Genomic DNA, 22,054 nt, shown 5'->3' with positions numbered 1-22,054 from the left:
GGCGTTTTTCATTGCTGTTCAGTATATTTGCTATCATATTTCTGTTCATGCATTAACAAAAAGGAGGTGAAACTGTTGGAACCATTTATAATGAAGATTTCTTATACTTACGAATATATATATATATATATATATATATTTATTTATTTTTTTCTTTTCTTTTTTTTTACTAGCAATCATTTGCAGTGAAGCATCTCACAAGATTCAGTTGTGTAGTGTACTATGAAATATTGTGAATTAAACAAAACAAAACAAAATAAGTAAGATAATTAAGTTCAGAGTCAATATAACACATCTCAGCTTTTGTAAGAAAAAACACACATAAGGCCCTGACACCAACATTCATTATACCAAAGTGTCAAATGTAATGGTGCTTACATGCTTATTAAGGCAAAGATAATGTGAGGAAAATTCAGAGAGGGGAGTTTCTAACACTGCACTGTAATTTTCAAAATGAAAATTCTGTCAACGCCCTTAAAGCAGCCGGTGATAGTTTGTGTGTGTGTGGTTATCACAGAACAGTCAATCTTTATCATAAAACACCAGAGACTGCAGAAGAGACACACCTACACATACACACATGTGCTGTTCAATATAATATGTGCAGTATGGCATGAACGCTGGGGAATAATATCATACAAACACTTTACGCACATTGCTGTTATTGTGAAGAGATGCTCTCAAGAGAAAGAATACTGAATAGCAGTGTAAACTTATACTTCTGACAATGAAAATTCAATTAATGAATTACTTCAATAATGTCCAGTATGTTATGCATACATTTCTCATTCAAAAGACAAATGTTGAGCCTGTTGATGTAAAACAGTTTTGATTTTTGGCAAAACTTTACTATATGGTATAAAACATTTGTTGGTTTAGTTACATTTTTGTTGTCAGTATATTTTTGAAAATAACTATGAATTTTAAACGAACTGAATCATTGCTAGAGCGAATATTTACTATCCTACTAAACAGCTTTGTTCAATAACTGGCGAATAGAAAGCGTCAGCTTTTGTTTTAGGGTCTAAAATTAAACTACAAGTCACAAAAACCTGCTTTAGCATTCACACACACACACACACACGCTCCATGAAGAGTCTCTCCAGACTGGCTCAGTAATCATGCAACAGGGTGCTTGGCTTCAGTTACTGTTGTTCACAATCACAGGTCCTGTGATGCTCTTCTCTGGAGATGCTTTTATTCCATCCTTTAATAGGTCTCATAACTGCAGGACTGAGCATTAATTACTCACGTACTCCTGAAAGGTCTCTAGCCACATGAATGCTTACATCATTTATGTGTTGTCGGTGGACTGTAATCGTTACCTGAGGTCTCCAGTGAAAAGGTGCATGAAAGCACCTGTCATAAAGGTGTGTATTCCTCCCCATGGACTTTTAAGGATTTTTTAACATAATAATTGCAGGGACAGACCTGTCCAATCCTGCTCATGAAGAGCCACCTTTCTGCAGAGTTCTGCTCCAACCTGCCTGGAAGTTTCTAGCTATCTTGAAGACCTTAATTAGCTGGTTGAGATGTGTTTAATTAGGGTTAGAGTTAAACTCCTCAAGAAGGTGGCTCTTTCCAGGAGCAGGATCTGTGTATTGGATCGACCTGCCTTGCTCGAGGCCACAGTGGGAATGATCCAAGAAGATGTCAGAAGTGCTCTGTTTTCTCAGTCTATGTCACTTGGGATTGAAACCTCAAACTTTCTAATGGCAGCCCAAGACCCTTGACCACTGGGCTACCGCCATCTCCATGTTTCAGGTAATGTTGTGTCACAGTCAGTCACATTAGTTATTGTTTTGTCTTTAAATATTGGAAATTAATTGTAGTTGTTCATATTGTATATAAATTGAATGTTTGTGTCTGAAAGCTCATGTAAATGTGAGTGCAGTGGTAAAGGGTCTTGGGTGTGTGGATGTTTAGTCAATCTCATTTCTCATTTTTTAGCATATCAGTTGGGTTATTACTACTTTCAAGAAATCATTTTCCCAGCTGTGTCCACCTCAGGCCCAGTGTACCAGGGCTGTAAACATAGTGGGCCGTTCCCCTAATTCAGAGTTTTCCCCACAATTTCTTCTTATAACAGAACTGAAATATTAAGGTTGATGAGGGCCGTGTAATTGTAATGGAAGTCTGTTTAAACCAAAAACATTTGATGCCCCTACATAATGTGTATTGTTCAAAATTCATAACTTTGATGAAAGGTTTTGATCCACTTCAAATGTTTACTACTGTATACATACGTATATATATATATATATATATATATATATTAGTGTATAAAATGTATATACACTGTATATGTATATAAATATAAGTATATTATATATTATATTATAAATATATAATTATATATAAATGGGGGGAGGGGGGGTCACCTAAATAATCCATTCACATGTAATGTGATGAATGGTATAGCATCAACAAATTGGGTGATATTCCCATGAAAAACAAAACAAAAATGTATTAAAATTGTTTTATTTGAAAATTTCTTTTGCATTACACCCTAAGCACAGCTGAATCGATCAGATGATGGGACAAGGCTTACAGTCCTGCTAATTACATCAGTAGTAAGACCACAAAGTACCCAGTAAGTAATGGGGTCCTTTTCACAGAATCATCACTCTAGAAGAAAAGTTAATCAGCAGATGACACGCCCCAAATTATTGGTTTGTTTTACATATTTCCAGTACTTCAACAAGCTCTCATTGGCTCAAGAGACAGCAGTGTTTCCGTGACTCAGTGGAAAAAGAGGTGACATGAAACTGATGTGAGGGCCGTGGAGGGGAAAACCTCTTCAAGCGCCCCCCTCCCCCCCCCACCCCCCACCCCAGACACCTTTGGAGGGGTGTCCTCAATTATCTGATGTGAAGGGAATCCCTAACCTCTACACAGCTTGACGTCAGAAGGCAAGATGCTTTTTTAATGATTAATGTGCCTTGCTTGTGATGAGCTCCACATTAACACTGCACATAGACCTCTCTCTCTCTCCCTCTCTCTCTCTCTCTCTCTCTCTCTCTCTCTCCCTCTCTCTCTCTCTCTCTCTCTCTCTCTCTCTCTAAGTGTGTCAGAATTTGGCCATCATCCAGGTTAACTGTTACTGTTCTGGGAGTGGCTTGAGCATTGGGTTATTTATATTTTATATTTATGTTGTTGTTTATTTGCATATAACTTCTTACCTTGGCAGCTAGCAATAAAGTGCACAATTCACACGAGCAAGCCCATGCATTTTTGAATCAGTCAAATAAGGATGCAGAATTAATTTAGGACAGTATAGCCTATCTGAGTCTGTACCATGCTTGTTAAAGTATAGGCCTCAAACTCTTTCTCTCTCTTGTGTTCTCTCTCTCACTGTTTTTGGGAGTGGTATTAGGGTTGGGGTATTCCTGCTGTAAGGTGGCCCCATCGATAAGGCTATTTCTCTGATTATGGGGGTCTTATCACTCCTTCCCACCCCTGGGTGCTCTGCGCATGCCGTCGCTTTTCGGGTTGCCCCGCACTACGTGACTTTACGTCTTTCTCTCTTTTTCCATTACCCCTCCATCCCCACCCATGCTTTTTGAATCGGTCAGAGGTCAGTCTTGAGTTAGGCGCTCAAAGTGTAGACGCGGACACCCAGCACAGACCCGCCAGGACCACCTGGACTCAGGTAAGGGTGTGTTGTGCTCTGTTAAACAGTAAGATTAAGTGTTTTTGAGAAGGTCTTAGTGGGCTAGAATGAAACAGTGGTCACTTGCAGACAGGGGGACACCTGCTAAAGGTCATTTTAAGAGCAGGACAGATCTCATTGTTACTTGCAACAGTAAATTATCAGTCATTTTGCTGGAAGTGTTGCTGGAAGAACTATGAAACTTTTTATCATATATATATATTGTCTCTACTAATTATAGAGCTGTTTTCTAACTCTCTCAAAAGACAGCCTGAAAATGAGCTTTCATACTCGGTTTCTTATAGCTGCAGACTGTAAATGTATAAATCGTGTACACTTTCTGAAAAAAATAAAAAAACGTAATCACATGTACTTTTTTAAGTACAAGCAACTTGGATGCTGAAGTCATTTAAACTTAAATTACATTAAACTGACTTAAACAAATGAGCTGAATTTTGTAGAGTTTCAGTTAGAAAATGTCTTCGCTTATTTTGATGAGTTAAAACAATGTAAAAACATATGTTGTCATACCTTATTGATCATATATTTTTTTGCAATTAAGCAATTCCAGGCTGTATATTTAAAAGAGTTGCCAAAACTTTACTCTTGTATAAATTTGTTTGCAAATTTAAAGATGATGAAAGGTTACTGAAAATAAGCATTAAAAATGCTTTCTTGTGTATTTTGTTTAATGGAAAGTGTTTCATTCTGTTTATGATTGTATTTGTTGTATATGTCTTGGTAATTAACCTACTGAGGGTCACATTGGTATATTTAACAATTCTAATAAACTATTTAAAGAAACATATGAAGAGTTCAGATGCAAAAGCCTCAAGTGCCATCTGAAATTTTCTTCTAGAATGATCATTTTTATCAAGCTCGTATAATTAAGTTCAGTAGTTTCACTTAAATGACAATTAATAGGTCATTTTCATTGCTATTTAAGTGAAATTACTGAACTTAAATATACGAGCTTGTTAAAAATGATCATTCTAGAAGAAAATTTCAGATGGCACTTCATATGAAGACTTCAGATGCAAAAGCCTCTAAGTCTGTGTAAAGTTTTTGTTTAATGTTAACATTTTTATCAGGCTCCTATGTTGGTTTCTTCCCAAGTACCGGCATTTCTGAATGGGCTGAGGCTGGGTTTTAGTGAGTTTGAAGTGAAAGTATTTGATGAGCATATGTGCGGAGAGCATTCACTCAATATTATTATCTCATTTTTGACAGAGGTGGCTTTTAGAGGCTTTTGCATCGGAGGTCTTCATTCTCTTCTCCCTCAGGTTCATCCTCACTCACAATGTTTAGCACAAATCCCAGGAGGTTCTAGAAAACGTTGATAAATCCATTTTTATTTTAAAATGGGGAATACATCTGTGTTTACTATCTGTTGAAGTAGTTGAGAGGGCTTCGCCAAACCCCTCTGCTGCGCCCTATCTGCCTCTGTCCATGAGGAACAGAACAGTCCTTATCACACGATAGAAGTTCAGTCTTCAGATGATTGTCTGTTTGTGGCTCTTACACGCCCTTGTGCAAGTTAGGGGTGAGCCTCCGTTTTTGAGCCTCTGAAAGACTTGAAAACGTAGTTGTGATCTGATACTCAGTGTTTGCTTTTAAAAGAACTAGTCAAAGACATACAGAACATTAAAACTATAAAATTTCATGAATAATTTATATTTATATGTGCTATTACAAATATACTGTAAATATTTTAGGCAAATCGTATTAAGTAAAGTGAGTATGAGGCATGAGTATACAGGTAAAACTCATTCTAGTTCTCAAGAACAGTGTGTTGAAATGATAACACTTTAATAAAGGGGAATACATGAACGAACGATAACCACTGCCTGTAGCAGGTCTTACAGTCTTACTGTGTTATTTTGTTTCTCTGTGTGAATGAAGGTTATGTGTGAGACTTTCTGACAGAAAGAAGACAGTCTCGATGATGGAAGCCATATCGTTTGAAGGGGTGAGGAAAGCATCTCATAGCACATTAAGTGGTATACAATGATATTTTACATTTATACATGCCATAAAGTGTAGTAAAACATTGTGTATCTCTCTCTCTCTCTCTCTCTACAGGACAATGACATGTCCTATGAGGACGGAGAGTCACCTCTACCATCTCCATTGACTTTGTGAGTATCATATGGACACACATAACACACATTAAGAGAAATGCAAATATAGTTGTGTCTGCTTCACTGTATTTGCATCACTTAATCCTGTCCTGGTCAGGTTACATCTTAAAATCAGGGGAAAAAATTTGAAGAAATAGTTTACACAAATTAAAATGCATTTTTATGGTGATTAACAACCCCAAACTGTCATGCCCATAGGGCATCCAGAAATTTTGATTATTGTTTTTTATTAGAATATTCTTTTTTTATATTTAAATGAGCATATTTTACAGGAATTACAACATGATGTATAAATACTTTGCAATTTAAATAAATAAATTAATAAAAAATCAGTTTTCAGAAATGAGAATAAGTTTTTCCACATTACCATATTGAGAATTAATAACTGTCGTCAAAGCAATCGTGCAATGCAAAACATCTAATTATTCCTTAAAAAAAATAGAAAAATCTTTATTTTTTTATTTTGGGGTGATATGCTACAGATATGTTTAAACAAAATAGTATCCACATTTTATTTAATTATCAGTTATTGTATTTATATAGTAGTTTATTTTTGAGAGAAGCTAATCAGACATCTGAAAAAAAAAATCATCTTAAAACGTACTAATTTAAATCTCGGATTATTATTAAAAATGATTATTTGTTAGGCTTTCATATTGAATTTCATGGGTAGTGATGAATGTGTGGCTTATTGTGCCCTCTCTCAAAAAAAAAAAAAAAAAGACTGCACACTACACATTAGGACTACAGAGAGTAAAGATGTAAAATGTCGCGCCCTTGTGGCCGAGCGGGGCAGTGTGAGGGCTAGACAGAGTGAGGTTTATGTTTCTTGTATCAGGGATCGCTTGAGTCGCTTTATAAGACGATGGAGCTCAGCTTGGCCTATGGTGCATAAGATCTGGTGAGTGTGTGGAGCTGTGACAGCGGGTCTTTGCCCTGGTGTGTGTTGTAGTATGTGCTCTCTGTCGCCCTCTATAGGACACCCGGGGGACACAAAGGCAGCTATGACTTAGAGCAGATGAGGCAGCAGGAAGAGCTGCAGCATCAGACCTTCACCTTCTCTAGAGACTTAGAGGGTGTGTTTGCCTTACACTTGCATATATATAAAAACACAAACCTTAAATCTTCCTGGTTTGATACTCATTTTTTCCATCTCCCTTTTCAGCCGCTCGAAATACCAACACCAATGCCATTAAGAGAGGAGACGCAGAGGTGAAACACACAAACAGATTAATTACTTATGTAATTACATATATTTTACTTCTTTTTAAAACACTCAATGAAACACTCTGTTTGTCCACCTCAGGCATACGTTGAGCTGAATGAGCTCCGTGGGGAGCTGTGGCAGGAAATGGGACGCTGGGTGGGTTATGAGGAGAACTTAAGCCCTGCCACGGGACAGTGGAGCCAGGCCCACATTTCCTATCTCACCTTTAAAAGCCTCATTCAACTCCGTAAGGTCATGAGCACAGGTGAGTCACCAAGTGACATGTTTCCTTTAACCTTTAGACCAGTGGTCTCAAACTCAGTTCCTGGAGGGCCAGTGTCCTGCAGAGTTTAGCTCCAACCAGCTCCCTGAAAGTTTCTAGTAATCCTGAAGATCTTTATTAGCTGGATCAGGTGTGATTAATTAGGGGTTAACTCTGCAGGGCATAATGCATGATGAATATATTCCTAACAAAGGCCCATATCTCAACTAGAGCATGCTAATTCAGTGACTAAATAATGAAAAACACACCAAGCAAATCAAAGCTCTCTTTCAAAGTTTTTATGCTGACATCACATCATAGATTAAAATAAGAAACTAAAATAACTCTTATGAACATTTAAATGATTTAATTTTAAAATTTCAGAAGTTTGTCATTGAATTAAAATAGATTTTTGTTGGTTGTTTTAGCTTATTTTAAATCATGTTTTGTCTTATTTTAAATCATTTTAAGACATCTTGAGGTTCAGTTTCAGAAATTTACAAGAAGTCCTCGCTGCAGCCTGAAGCACGATGACGTAGTTGGATCATGATCCAATACGTACTGAATGGGGAGGTTCGGATCATTTTGCGGACTCTCTTGTTCGATCTCGTTCATCAAAATGAATGAATCTTTTTTTGAGTCATTTCGTTCATTTATGGGGCTTTAAATGTTATAGCCTACTTTTAACTGGCAAATTCCCCGAACACATCCACCTACGCAATCTTGATCATATTCTGAATTAAGAAATCATTATAATGCAGTCAAAAATAATTTACAGGGAACATAATAATTACTAAGAGTCTTTTGTTCATTTGTCACGTTCATGAACATAATTCGCATGCGCTGGTCTTAAGTGAGATGATGTTCTAACCTGTTTAGTAGCCTACTGATAAATAGTAATAAGTAGCCAAATTATTGATGAATAAGTAATTGATAAATGTGATGCTTTCCTAGTTTCTCTCTACATACATGCAAAATAGTTAATTTTACAACATTTTAAATTTAATGCGTGTATACAGAACATTTTAAAATAAAGCCATTTTATTTTATTCAGGTCATATTTTCTGTTGAGTGAAAGCAAAAATGAGTCAAGTAATTGTCTCTGTAATTTTAAGAGGTAGGCCTACAATAGCCTATGGTCTGTAAACAACTTAAAATACCAGTAGGCTACACATTCGCAAACGCAAAACATAATAGCATCAAGAAACTAAATCTTGTCAGAAAAAAAAAGTGCTTAATGATATTTTGCCTGGTAAGAGTTCCTTCTTTAATGGCTATATTTTTCCACAGTGCTCTGTAAGGTCCCTTAAAATACGAAATCGTCCCGTACAAGTAAGATGATGTGTCCCGTATCAAATCAATAATGGACAGGATTTGTCCCGTATTTTTCATTAGGCCCGCCGCCCACACATAGTTGAATAAAAACATAAGGATTTTACAGTATGGATAATAATACTAATAGCAAATATAAAAATATCAATTTCACAATAGGTAACGTTAGCAGAGGCTCATTGCATGATTGCATTTTAGCGTCTTTGTTTCTATAGCAACGGAGTTTTATACATACATCATGCCATGCCTATAGCCTACATAAAAAATAAAAATAAAAAAACCTGAATTTAAGTTTAATATACAAACTGATCACATCAGTCAGATCACGCAGTTGTCACTCAAGTGATCATTTATATTTAACTTAAATTCATTTTTATTTTATTATTATTTGTAGGCTACAGACCAAAACGCACCACCGCGCATGCGCGTCCAGTACGTATTGGATCATGATCCAACTACGTCATCGTGCTACAGGCTGCAGCGAGGGGTGTCTCGAAATTTAGCATGATCACCTCACATTGTGTTTGCCATAGACATAATATACATAGACGCCCTATTGGCCGCTTTGGAACGTTGCTGCGATACGTCAACGCGTCCGCCATTTTGTGGAGGGCAAGACTGCGCTGTAATCAAATGCAAGTAAACTGCTGAGCTGCGGTTTTTCTGTATAAAAAACAAAAAAAAAAATACATTTATCAACCGATTTCGGTGGTTTGTATGTGGTGTACAAAAAAGTTCCATCTGTAGTTAGTTAAACTCTCGATAGATAGACTTATATATTTTATTTTTTTTTTAATAAGGAATGGCCAAAGCTCTTGTCATGTATTTAGCTTTTCATTCTTGGATAAGAATTGTGAACACCCCCATACTGAGATATAATTTAATTTTCACATTAAATTAAATAAAGTTTCTTATTGTGGGAAAAGCATATTCTGTCATTGACCCGATTTTAGCAATAACAAAGATAACTGATGGATCATTTTATGGTAATATGATATGGTACAACTACAGTGCAATGCAAATAGTAAATATAAGATAAAGTGAGAGGTAGGCTAATAGTAAATAGTTTAGTCAATAAAATAAACAAACAGTATACAGTAAATAAAATAGTAATGAAAAGTATAATTATATAATATCATATGTACTAATATAATAATAATAATAATATATTGATAATAGCATATAGTTTATGTATACTATAATAATAGCAGTAGAATATGAAATATCAATTACAGAATATAGACAATAAAAAATAATAGGTTAAATAGTTACTATGAATAGTAAAATAATTTGACAGCATAACTATAATAGATTGATAATTGTAAGTGGTATATTATTATAATAACAATAATAAATAATGTAAATTTATACATTTTAAAATATTATTACATAGGCTATATAAAATAAAATGACGCAACCCTGTCTCTTTTTGTTAAATTTCAGTTTTTAAAAGGTATAAGAAGCTATACAAATCAAGAAATAAAGTAAACGACCCAGTCAAACATACAGCAGGCTACACTGTTATAATAGCCTAAATATATTAAGTTATGAAACTTCACTTTGCCCTCAGCCAAAACAATCTGCCAAGGAACAAATTATAGATTAATGAAACCAAAGATCGCCCGTTAGATATACACAAGACGAATTATTCTCACTAGACTGACAGCGACGAACGTCAGAACTCAGAAGCGGTGTACGACATGCACTATAGCCGAGGCAAGGCTGTTCTCGGCGGGGTACATGAGCGCTGAACGCCCGCGGGGATCGCTGGATCTCACAACTCCGAAACCGTCAGATAACATTTTTAAAAAGGCGCTATCTTTATAAATAAACCACAAATTTGAGCTTTAAACAACTACATTGTCGACTGAAAAACTCTTAAAACTACATTTCGTGACACAATAACAGTAGTATTTTTAAATTTCGTGGCCTTTCTCCTCTGAAAATAAAAATAGTAAATGAAATGCAACCAGAAACAAATTTTCAGTTTTGCTTGAGAAAGGTAATTCCCTGAGACCTGTTTTCAATTGTGTGGCGATTTGTAAAGCCCCAAGCAGCACACGAAATAGGCATTTTTCTCAATTCTCGTTATGAGAGGTATGGGAAAGTTGCCCTCCGCAGTATGGCGGCGCCGTTGACGTACGATCCAGCGGCCAATAGGGCGTCTATGTATATTATGTCTATGGTGTTTGCTGCCTACGTCTACTGACTAGCCAATAAAAATGTAACATGAAATGGCGTATTGCCCAGCAAACACATTTACGTTGTGGCAACGTCTGTGGCACGTTGCATTTCTTCTATGGCAACGTCGCTGTCTACGTGCTCGCAACATTGTAACAACGTAGAATTGTAAGACGCGACAGGGCTGTAGCAACGTTGTTGCGCGACATTCAGCAACTGAGAGACGACGTTCTGACAATATTTTTATATGGTGTATTTTGTTAGATAATTATATACTTTTTATCGTTTATTGTTTATCTATATTATTATTTAATGGGGCACCTGCAAGTGTAGCCTACACTTTGAAGAGTAAAAATGACAGAAGGTTTCGTTAATTCAACTTTATTAAAACTGCATATAATCAAATTGCACTTCCAAAAGTCATACATACATACATTTGGGGGGAAAAAAGAAATAAATAAACGAATATACAAATTTATTTTAAGTATAATAAATAAAATTATTTCTAATCAGTATAAATAAAAGTATAAAAAAGCAAAGGCAGATCAGAACATTTAATGAACAAATCCGGGTCTGTATGGCGGACAGTAGCCGAAAGCAGGTGTCACCGGGGAAACATCCACAAATCCAGTGGAGCAAAGAAACGAATGAGACTAAATAGCGAAAAAAAAATGAAAAATCAAACGAAAAACTAAACAGTGCGAGCGATGCTACATTAATCACATTAGAAATTAAAGTTGTAGGTTGTGTTTGATAGCTGAGGTAACTGTTAGGCTAAACGCAATACTCACGTATCCTTGCTCGATGATGAATGAGAACACAATGAGCCCAGCAACAGGTGGTTGGAATTTAAAAGGCTGATTTTCGCGCTTCAGGGCAGTGACGAGTACATTATGTAGTCCAGTGGTTGCCCAGACACCCTAGGCACAACCTTAAGCAATGGCCCTGAACGATGGTTTAATGTCAACATTGTGACAACGCTGTAACAACCTTCCCACACAACGTAGTTATAGCAACCTTTTGGCCATGTTGTTAAAACGTTGTTAAAAGGTTGGCTACGTTGTGCCAACGTTCTGTGTTTGCTGGGTTGTTCAACATGACACTGAGCTGAAACGTAAAAGAACTTACCTCAAGCTCCATTTGCAAAATTGGTATGCCAAGTTGGCCTCTTTTCCCTAGCCATGACCGTTTCCATATTCTCTTTCACTTCTTTTTTTAAGGCAACATAAAAACCACAATTGCCAAAGTGCGATTCATATTTGTTTACCACTATTTTATTCTTCTATTCTAACTACGATTCAATAGGTGTCATCATCGTACAGTCTACATACATATCGTAGCCAAGTTTATTAGATCCATGTTGTACAGTGTGATTACATTTGTAATGATCTTATATTGGATTGCTGAAATCGCATTGTCTGTAGCAGGCATTAGAAGTTTTTTTTTATGATTACAATGTCTGTAACCAGGGGCGGTGCTGCTTGATGTTGATGACAGCAGCTTATCAAGCATTGGTCAGAAGATGGTGGAACAGCTTCTGCTCAAAAAAGAGATCCGGCCCACAGACCGTGACGCTCTTGTGACCATACTGCAACGCAAGCGCACGTAAGGCTCCTCATTATCTCTGCAGCTTTGTGTTTGTGTATGTGGAGGAAAGTTATGTTTTTTTGTTATTATTATTTCAGAGATCCATATTAATTGGTATATGAGTCACAGCTCTATATGACTGTTTATGGATATAAACTTTATGACTCATTGTTTCTGCTTTACAGTCAATTAGAGCCTACTTCAGCCCCTGGTTCAGCAGACATAGAGCTGCAAACATTCTCAGTCAGCAAACAGGTATCTATCTATCTAACTATCTATCTATCTATCTATCTATCTATCTATCTATCTATCTATCTATCTATCTATCTATCTATCTATCTATCTATCTATCTATCTGTATCTATCTATCTATCTATCTATCTATCTATCTATCTATCTATCTATCTATCTATCTATCTATCTATCTATCTATGTCCATCCATCCATCCATCCATCCATCCATCCATCCACGGATCATATGATTTCCCTCTGATTTTTAAGCTAGGGTGGAGACAAGACCAGGATATCCTGCTTGTTAAGATCCTTCAGTTTTAGACTTTAAATGCTCAGTCAGATTCTGTCTGTTTTTTAACATCCAAACAATTAAAAACTCTACATAGCCTCAAAAAAATAAAAAAGGCAACACTCCAGTACAGTTTTCCAGACCCATTGTGAAGGACTTCATTTAAAATCTTGTCAAAAAATAATTTTGCCTTTATTCTACGTTAGTATGTTGCTCTGCTAGTTTCAAATACTGACTTTTGCACTGTTCTGTTCATCCTCAGCGAGACATGGTTGATCGTGTGGAGGCCTCTGTGGTATTATCAGGTGAGTGTGCCTTCATTTTTTATTCTGTATTGAAATGATTGTTCTTTATTTTCCAGCACATTGCATGCTCATGTTTCTTCACTCCTTCTCTCCCAAGGTGTGGTGGAGAACCTCCAGAAACCAGTGGTAGCGTTTGCACGTCTGCGGGATTCAGTGGTGATGGAAGGGGTTCTGGAAGCTCCAGTTCCAGTTCGTTTTGTCTTCTTTCTGATGGGACCCAGTCACAGCGGCATGGACTACCATGAGTGTGGCCGGGCCATGGCAGCACTAATGGCCGATTGGGTAAGGAGGAATTTTGGATTTTGCACTGAAATGTTATTGAATAAATATATTGATATATATATTGTCTCATCTTCATTCTGTACCTGCAAACAGGTGTTCACTCTGGAGGCTTACTTGGCCACAAATGAGAGGGATCTGACCAATGCCATGGCAGACTTCATGGACTGCAGCATTGTGATCCCACCCACAGAAATCCAGGATGAGAGCATGCTGAAGCCAATCATCAACTTCCAGAAGAAGATGCTGCGCGATAGGGCCCGCCCAAATGACACCAGACTCATGGTTGGGGGCAAAGGTCAGTCTTCATAGAATGATAAGCTGTTGATACAGCTTTGTTCATTTAATTTGACATTTAAATCTCTACACATCCTTTGCTCCCCTTGTGTGTTTGTTTTTTAAATAATGTGAATAATCTGATTTTTATCAAATAATTTGTTGATACTTTGAGCTACCAAAATGAGTATTGTACTTTCAGCTCCATTTAACACAATTTACAGATTGTAGATTCCATATGCATTCATATCTTTCTCAAGAGCAAGATTTTATTAATTATAATAATTTTAGTTCTAGGATGCTGGTCCTGCATCCTGCAAAATATTTAACATAGTTAGACCCACATTTACATTTAGTAATGTAGCAATGCCTAGTTCAGACATGTATGCAGTTTAGATGAATCAATAATGACTACAAGGAACGGTCCTTCTCTTTTATTATCTGGACCATCCTAGACTTAAATCTGGAATTACATCCAATGAATTGCACGTAATTGCTTGTTTAGCCCCGACTGGACCTGAGAAACCACGGGAGGATCCACTGGCCCGCACCGGCTATCCGTTTGGCGGAATGGTCAAAGACATAAAACGCCGCTACAAGTATTACCTTAGTGACTTCAAAGATGCACTGGACCCTCAGGTGCTGTCTTCTGTCATCTTCATCTACTTTGCTGCCCTTTCTCCTGCCATCACCTTCGGAGGACTTCTTGGTAAGTACATTCACTGCAAGCCCTGACTAATCACACCACTGAGAAACATCTGAATCAGTGTCATTTAGCAGCTGGTCCTGGTCCACATTTCATCTTAGCCTGGCCAAGAATTGCCCACCTAGACAGGATGAAATCATTAAAGGGATACTCCACTCAAAAAATCTGATTCCTTACCATTTTCTCACCGTCATGCCGTCCCAGTCCCAGATGTACATGGCTTTCTTCCTTCAGATGAACAGAAACAAAGGTTTTTATAAAAATAATCCATCTCTTGAACACGGTGGTAATCCATACAACCACAGTTGTTGAATCACGGTCTTCTGAAGCAAAATAATATCTGTGTAAGAAAAGTACTACTATCTATTTTAAACTTTTATAAACCATGCTTCCGGCCAGCTGTCACATGTGGATTCATGAGAGTGTCTTGAATTGGTACGTCAACACGTTTAGACGCACTTATGTCATGCTTTACAATGTGCTGACATTTACTTAAAAGCATGATCTTGCGTATGACAGTTGGCCAGAAGCGACTGTTAATAGTTAATTAATTTGCTTGGTGTGTAGTTTTTCTTACACACACCTATCATTTTGCTTCAGAAGAAATTGATTCATCAACTGTGGTCATGTGGATTACTGTTGTGTTCACGCTCTGTGGTTTTTGAAGAGTCAACTTTAAAAGTTCTGTACACTTTGCAATATGTGTCCCTGGACCGCAAAATCAGTCACATGGGTCTTTTTATTTATTTATTTAGATTTATACATTATCTGCAATCTGAATAAATAAGCTTTTAATTGATGTATGGTTTGTTAGGATAGTACAATATTTGTCCGAGAATCAAAATTTAAAGTTTGCCTTTAAAGTTGTCCATTTATGTTTGCGATTGTGTTTATTCACTCGGTAGGCAATATTTACGGTAGGCAATGTACAAAATATCTTCATTGAACATGATCTTCACTTAATACCCTAATGATTTTTGGCATAAAAGAAAAATCGATAATTTTGACCCTATACTAATGTATTGTTGGCTATTGCCACAAATATACCTGTGCAACTTGTGACTGGTTTTGTGATCCAGGGTCACATATATGGACCCACAGAGATGGAAAAAAAAGACCCACAGAAAAAAAATTCATTTGCGCATATCTGAAGAAAGAAATCATATACATCTGGGACTGTATGAGGGTGACTACATGATAAGAGAATTTTAATTGTTGGGTGGAGTATCCGTTGAACTAACATCTCTCCATTTCTCTATTTTAGCGGATAAGACGGAGCATATGATGGGGGTCTCTGAGATGATGGTTTCTACCTGCGTGCAGGGTGTCATCTTTTGTCTGTTTGCGGCTCAACCAGTTCTCATCATTGGGTTTACCGGTCCATTGATGGTGTTTGAGGAGGCCTTCTTTCAGGTGATGCTTTTATCAGAGAGAATTGGTATTTAACTAGGTAGAATATTACCACCTGTATGACTTTTCTCATCCATCTAAACACTTTCATCTTTCCCATTCAGTTCTGCAAGTCTAATGGCTTTGAGTACATTGTGGGCCGTGTCTGGGTGGGCATGTGGTTGATCATCATTGTGGTGGTGATGATGGCAGTGGAGGGGAGCTTCCTTGTTCGTTTCATCTCGCGCTTCACCCAGGAGATCTTCTCCATCTTGATCTCTCTCATTTTCATCTATGAGACCTTTTCCAAGCTGATCAAGGTATGAACAGGCTTTCAAATGCACACACACTTTGTTTGATTAGATCATATAATATCATTTGTCCTCAAATCTTCTTATTTTTTCTCTATAAGAAATTATTGTAAAAAGCACTATATAAATAAATGTGACTTGACTTGACTATACTTTGTTTTCTTGCTCCTCAGATTTTCAAAGCGCACCCTTTAATTTTGAACTACGAACACTTGAATGAAACCTTGGAAGACCCCTTCCACCCAAAATTGGTTGTCAACATCACACAGCTTCCTGATGGCAATATTACCAAACTACATGAGATAATAGAGAGAGCATATCCCAACACCGCCCTGCTGTCCATGTGCCTTATGTTTGGATGTTTCTTCATTGCAATGTATCTCCGTGGGTTTAAAACTAGCACCTTCCTTCCTGGCCCCGTGAGTATGCCCAGTTTACTTTTTTTTTATTTAAACGCTGATATTGCTTAGCCGAAAATAGGTTCAAAGTTTCAAACAATAATGATGTTTTAATCAGTAATAGTGTGTTTGGGGGGGAATTCAAGAGGCATTTTAGCAGATTGATTTTTTAACAGATTACAGATTGTACAATCCAACCAAATAAAAGCCTTTAAGTGTATCTAATACTCCACATTTTATTTCGTTTTAATGTATTACCTGTAGTAGAAGTGTTGCCGAGGAAGGTTGTAACAAAATTTAAAACAAAAAGCTTATATTTCAGTTCATGTTACTAATAAAACTGTGCACCACCAGATCCGACGAATGATTGGAGATTTTGGTGTCCCCATCGCCATCTTCTTCATGATCGCTGTGGATATCAGCATCAGCGATGCCTACACACAGGTTAGCCAAACACTTCCTGTTGCATTGTATAGAGATGTGTTTTGCAATTACAGTTTTTACATTCTCTGAACTGCAAGTGCAATTGTCACAACTGTTTGTGGAACATCACAACATGTCTGAAAAATGTAGTTACTCACCTACATTTAATTCATGCTTCTAAGCCTAGTAATGGTTTCAGTAAATTGGCCAATGCCATCAAAATGAGAAGTGTCATCATGTGAGCCATACTGCTCAAAATGTTTTGATGGTTTTTCACCATGGCAGTAATCCTTGAAATGTTTGTTATAATATACAAATTTTATTTTTGTACTATTTTTATTTTTGACACAGTCTGCTTTAGATACAGATTTCAACAGTAGGTAAAGGTTAAATGAAATCAATGTTGTTGTACGGAGAAAAATAATATGAACATTTGTATGTATGCACTAGCTTTATTTTTGTAGCAATCTGTTGAAACAGAAAATTCATATTTGCATGTCCATTTTTTCACATTTCTTATTTTGAAATCATAAATAGAGATCAGAAATTTTCCCCAAAATGGCAAGTACAGTAATTCTGTAAAAAAAAAAAAACTATATATATCTCCTCACAGTATGTAACACTACAAGATCCATCTTCCACGTGCACGTAGCTGCTGTTGACGATTGTGATGATCAAAATGGTGGTGATTTGTTCTAGGCAAGCTCTATGCTTCCAAACTTGATTGGCTTATTCCTACTGTGATTCCTATATCATTACTATGGCAGGTCATTAGCAATGGCAAATTTAGTAGACATCACAAACATTCCATGTCATAGATATTTATGGAATAAACGTATGTCTGACAGATTTTGATAAGTTAATAAATCATTTTGCATGTGATGGCTCACACAATGAAAGAATGTTGTAAAGCATGACAAGTTCACTGGGAATCAAGTTTTGATCATCAAGCCATGCGCTTTAGTTATTATGCAAATTGTAGACAGTTGTAATTACTCTTTTGCACGTGCCTAGATTTGAACCTATTTTATTATTATTTGAGCCAAAGCGATTATGAAAAACTGTAAAAGTCCCTGAATAAGCTAATGAAGACAAACATGTTTCATACATACCGTCAAATGTTGCAATCTGGACCCAAACATAAATGAAATCACTTGTTTTAATCAAGACTTTCTGGGATTTTGACCATTATAACAGATGATGTCTCATGTTCTAACTTTTATCTACTTCCTGCTTTAGAAACTGGTGGTGCCAAAGGGGCTGACCGTGTCCAACACGTCTGCTAGGGGTTGGATCATCAATCCACTGGGTGAGAAGAAGCCATTCCCTATCTGGTTGATGTTCGCCTGTGTTGTCCCTGCCTTGTTGGTCTTCATCCTAATCTTCCTTGAGTCCCAGATCACCACGTGAGTTCCTCATAAACTCATAAAGATATTCAGAATAGAATACTGGGTGAAGACACATAAAGTAAACAGCAAGTAGATGTAACAAAGTGAAGATTAATGCAAGGATTTTGGACTGCACTGCCTTTACCACCTTACTTTTCCTTACCATCCAGGCTGATTGTGAGTAAGCCTGAGAGAAAAATGGTCAAAGGCTCTGGTTTCCATCTGGACCTCCTGATTTTGGTGTTCTTGGGAGGAGCTGGCTCTATCTTTGGTGTCCCGTGGCTCAGTGCTGCTACAGTGAGATCTGTCACCCACGCCAACTCCCTGACTGTCATGACCAAAGGCCCCAGACCGCAGATTGAACGTGTGCTAGAACAAAGAGTCAGTGGTATTTTGGTGGCCGTGATGGTTGGTGAGTTCCAAGCCCTTAATCTGAAATAATGACACTAAATAAATGTTTAAAAAAAAGCTATTTGCTTTTATTGCCATTTATTTTAAAAATATGAAATAGGCATAATAATACTTAATAAAATGTTATTGAACAATACACACAATAGTAATAATTTCTCACCCATAGGGGTCTCGATTCTCATGGAGCCCATCCTGAAAATGATACCCATGACGGCTCTGTTCGGGATCTTCCTCTATATGGGTATCACTTCCCTGAGTGGCATCCAACTTTGGGACCGTATGCTTTTGCTTATTATGCCAAAAAAGCATCATCCAACTGTTCCATTTGTCACCCGTGTAAGATTTATTTATGGACACATATACACTACATGGACAAAAGCACACTGCTGTAAAAAAGTATCAGTCCACTTTTATTTTGAAAGAAATTAATGCTTTTAATCCGCAAGAAAACATTTAATTGATCAGAAGTGACAGTAAAGACATTTATAATGTTACAAATTATATCTATATTAAATAAATACTGTTCTTTTGAACTTTCTATCCCTCAAATAATCCTGAAAAAAATCAGTCACAAAAATATTAAGCAGCACAACTGTTTTCATCATTGATAATAATAGGAAACATTTCTTGAGCAGCAAACCATCATATTAGAATGATTTCTGAAGGGTCATGTGACACTGAAGACTGGAGTTATGATGATGAAAATTCAGCTTTGCATCACAGGGATACATTACATTTTAAAATATATTCAAATATTATTTTTATTTATTTTTTGTAAAAATAATTCACAATATTACTGTTTCACTGTATTTTTGGTCAAATAAATGCAGTTCTTGGTGAGCAGAAGAGACTGATTTCAAAAACATTAAAAAACACTTACCAACCCCACACTTTTGAAGGGTAGTGTGTGTGCGTGGACATCTAAACATCAAACCCAATAATTAGAAGGGAGTGTCCACATACTTTTGGCCATGTCTAATAATCTCATCTATTGCTTCAACCATCGATCTAACTACAGATATCTCTCTCTCTGTTTCTCTACAGGTGCCGACTATGCGTATGCACCTGTACACTTTGATCCAAGTGATGTGTTTGGTGCTTCTGTGGGCAGTAAAATCTAGTGCGTTTTCACTTGCCCTGCCCTTTGTCCTGATCCTCACGGTCCCTCTAAGAATGTTCATGACCGGTCACGTCTTCACTGTCATGGAAATGAAATGTGTAAGTCTCTCTTTTATAGCGCTTACATGCCATCATGTTGTACATATAATGTACTGAGATTTATAATTATTATATTCTTAATTGTATTAATAATAGATTGACAGAAATATTTTAAGATTTATCCCAAGAATGTTGACATGCTTTCATTAATCACAGCCATTTCATTTTTATCTACTGTTTATTTATGACTGCATATTTCATCCTTTTACAGCTGGATGCAGATGATGCAAACGTGAAATTTGATGATGAGGATGACTAAAATAACCCCACAACTTCTTTGGACGTCTTTCTTGATTCTTGAATCCAAGTCACTATGAATTCATCTTACTGTGTGCATTACACGATAACCTTTTGCTTATATTTGTATCTGTTGTACATTCAAATTTTAGCTGAACAAATCTCAGTGTTTCTTTTATGAAAGTTTTAGAATGCAATTAATGCACACCTAAAATTCATAAACTGTTCATATATATCCCATATTTGTTGATCACAATATTTTCTTACTTTTTCATTGAACATTCTTTTTCACATTACATTTTATTCATTTTGTGTGTCTGTGTGCCTGATAAGACTTTTTTGTTTTTTGGGATTTATATATCATGGTGTTTATTTATTTAATGTATTCAGCAAAAAAAAGATCGTATGCCAGTGTGAAGCATGTCAACCACACACCAGCTCGAATGTAAATCCCATCCTGCTTTAACAGCTGATACCTATGCAAAATGTGCCTTTATATTTCTTATGAGAATTTCAGGGACTTCATACCTGTAAATATAATAGGCTTACAAATACAGAATTTTAGCTATATAGGTTACTATTGCAAAGATTTAAAACCTTTGAGTATAAATGAATAGTTGATTGTATGTGTGCTTGGTCTGTTATGCTGTGTGACTTTGTTTAATGATTAAAATTCTTTAAAACATCCACAATAATTGTTTGTAAGCAGGCCTTACACTCCTGTACTAAATTGCAAACACATCCACATCTCTAGTTGGCCCGGCTTCACAGGAGGTCTGTGCGGGCCTGACTCACCCAATCATGAGCTTGGCCCACCCTGGCAAGCAACAGCCTCCAGCCACCTTCCCAAGTGTCCAGCCTGTTCTGAGCCCTCTGACCTATAGCTTACATGTTAGAGCTGGACCTGCTTACAATCTGAATATTAGCAGGTTTTCATATTTTGACTTTAACCCTTATGCTGTGTTGAAAACCCTAATACCTTTTGTGTTCCTGGTCAAAAATGACCAGCCTTTTAAACATTTCTTGTAAATCGATCGTTATGCTATATTATCAAAAAATATCAGATTCAATCTTTTTGTCAACTTTTTTTTTCTTTTCAATTGGGACAATTATTTTTTCAAACTGATTGATCTTAGGTCTCATTCTGAGCCTCATTGATCTGAGGATAAAGTTCCTCTCTGTGAAAAAGAAAGCCTGTAATACTCAAAATTATTTGTTTGTGTACATGAACGTGTGTGTGTCACATGTAAATATGTGAACATTAACATGCTCCTGCACACTAAATGTTTGTTTTATTTTCGATCTCCCCCATTCATTTTCAGTGGATGGTCATTTTTGATCAATGAGGCCTACAATCAGTCAGTTTAAAAAATAAATACAAAACCTATTCCAAATTTTCTAAAAAATACAAGATGACAAAAAGATTGAATACAATGTGTGGTGATAATATGCCATAATGAGAGATTCATCGGGTAATTTTGTCCAGGGACTTGGGACCGTGTAAAAAGATGAATAAAATCACAAAAAAGTACAAAAATTATCCAAAAATTTGGGGGAAGTAGTTATACCCTGTGTGAGCGAAGTCAGTAAGTTTTAGTCCAATGCGATAACATAAATCCTGAGGGAATCCTCTCCGTGTCAAAATGACCTGAACACAACATAAGGGTTTAAATTGTAGTGCTGCCAATAGGTTTAAATAAGCCATGATTTTTTTTTTTTTTTGTCATATTGTCAGTGAATAGTATATCTACACATTACTAACTATACTAACATTTGTGAAAGAAGTCTGTGCTCACTAAGGTTGCATTAATTTGATCAAAAATACAGC

The 22,054-nt window shown here is 36.6% G+C and overlaps 1 protein-coding gene across 6 annotated transcripts; it reads left to right on the top strand.

The window, feature by feature from the left end:
- Window positions 1-2,728: 2,728 nt before the first annotated feature.
- Window positions 2,729-21,748, top strand: slc4a1a (solute carrier family 4 member 1a (Diego blood group)). 6 transcript variants are annotated; one of them, XM_081387941.1, is made up of 23 exons: window positions 2,776-2,912; window positions 3,576-3,652; window positions 5,555-5,621; window positions 5,735-5,790; window positions 6,632-6,694; window positions 6,772-6,869; window positions 6,959-7,005; window positions 7,100-7,265; window positions 12,245-12,380; window positions 12,548-12,617; window positions 13,148-13,190; window positions 13,288-13,472; window positions 13,566-13,767; window positions 14,251-14,454; window positions 15,716-15,864; window positions 15,966-16,160; window positions 16,325-16,570; window positions 16,904-16,993; window positions 18,212-18,378; window positions 18,531-18,772; window positions 18,938-19,107; window positions 19,816-19,989; window positions 20,201-21,748. In XM_081387941.1, exons 3-23 carry the CDS (start codon window positions 5,595-5,597, stop codon window positions 20,246-20,248), a joined length of 2,778 nt encoding a protein of 925 aa, XP_081244067.1. In that variant the 5' UTR covers window positions 2,776-2,912; window positions 3,576-3,652; window positions 5,555-5,594; the 3' UTR covers window positions 20,249-21,748. The 6 variants fall into 6 exon arrangements, with proteins under 6 accessions (XP_081244069.1, XP_081244072.1, XP_081244067.1 ...); XM_081387943.1 differs by lacking the exon at window positions 6,632-6,694 and having other exon boundaries at window positions 2,729-2,912; XM_081387946.1 differs by lacking the exons at window positions 3,576-3,652; window positions 6,632-6,694 and having other exon boundaries at window positions 2,760-2,912.
- The last annotated feature ends 306 nt before the right edge of the window (window positions 21,749-22,054 follow it).

Source organism: Scardinius erythrophthalmus (genome assembly GCF_964197995.2).
Source record: "Scardinius erythrophthalmus genome assembly, chromosome: 1".
Lineage (NCBI taxonomy): Eukaryota > Metazoa > Chordata > Actinopteri > Cypriniformes > Leuciscidae > Scardinius > Scardinius erythrophthalmus.
This window is presented reverse-complemented; position numbering and strand designations above follow the sequence as displayed.

Excerpts from the sequence above, each read along its gene's own strand:
- slc4a1a (XM_081387941.1), top strand. The coding sequence starts at position 5,595 with ATGATGGAAGCCATATCGTTTGAAGGG. Across the intron at positions 19,108-19,815 it reads CTGTTCCATTTGTCACCCGT|GTGCCGACTATGCGTATGCA; the intron begins GTAAGATTTATT and ends GTTTCTCTACAG. Across the intron at positions 19,990-20,200 it reads CTGTCATGGAAATGAAATGT|CTGGATGCAGATGATGCAAA; the intron begins GTAAGTCTCTCT and ends ATCCTTTTACAG.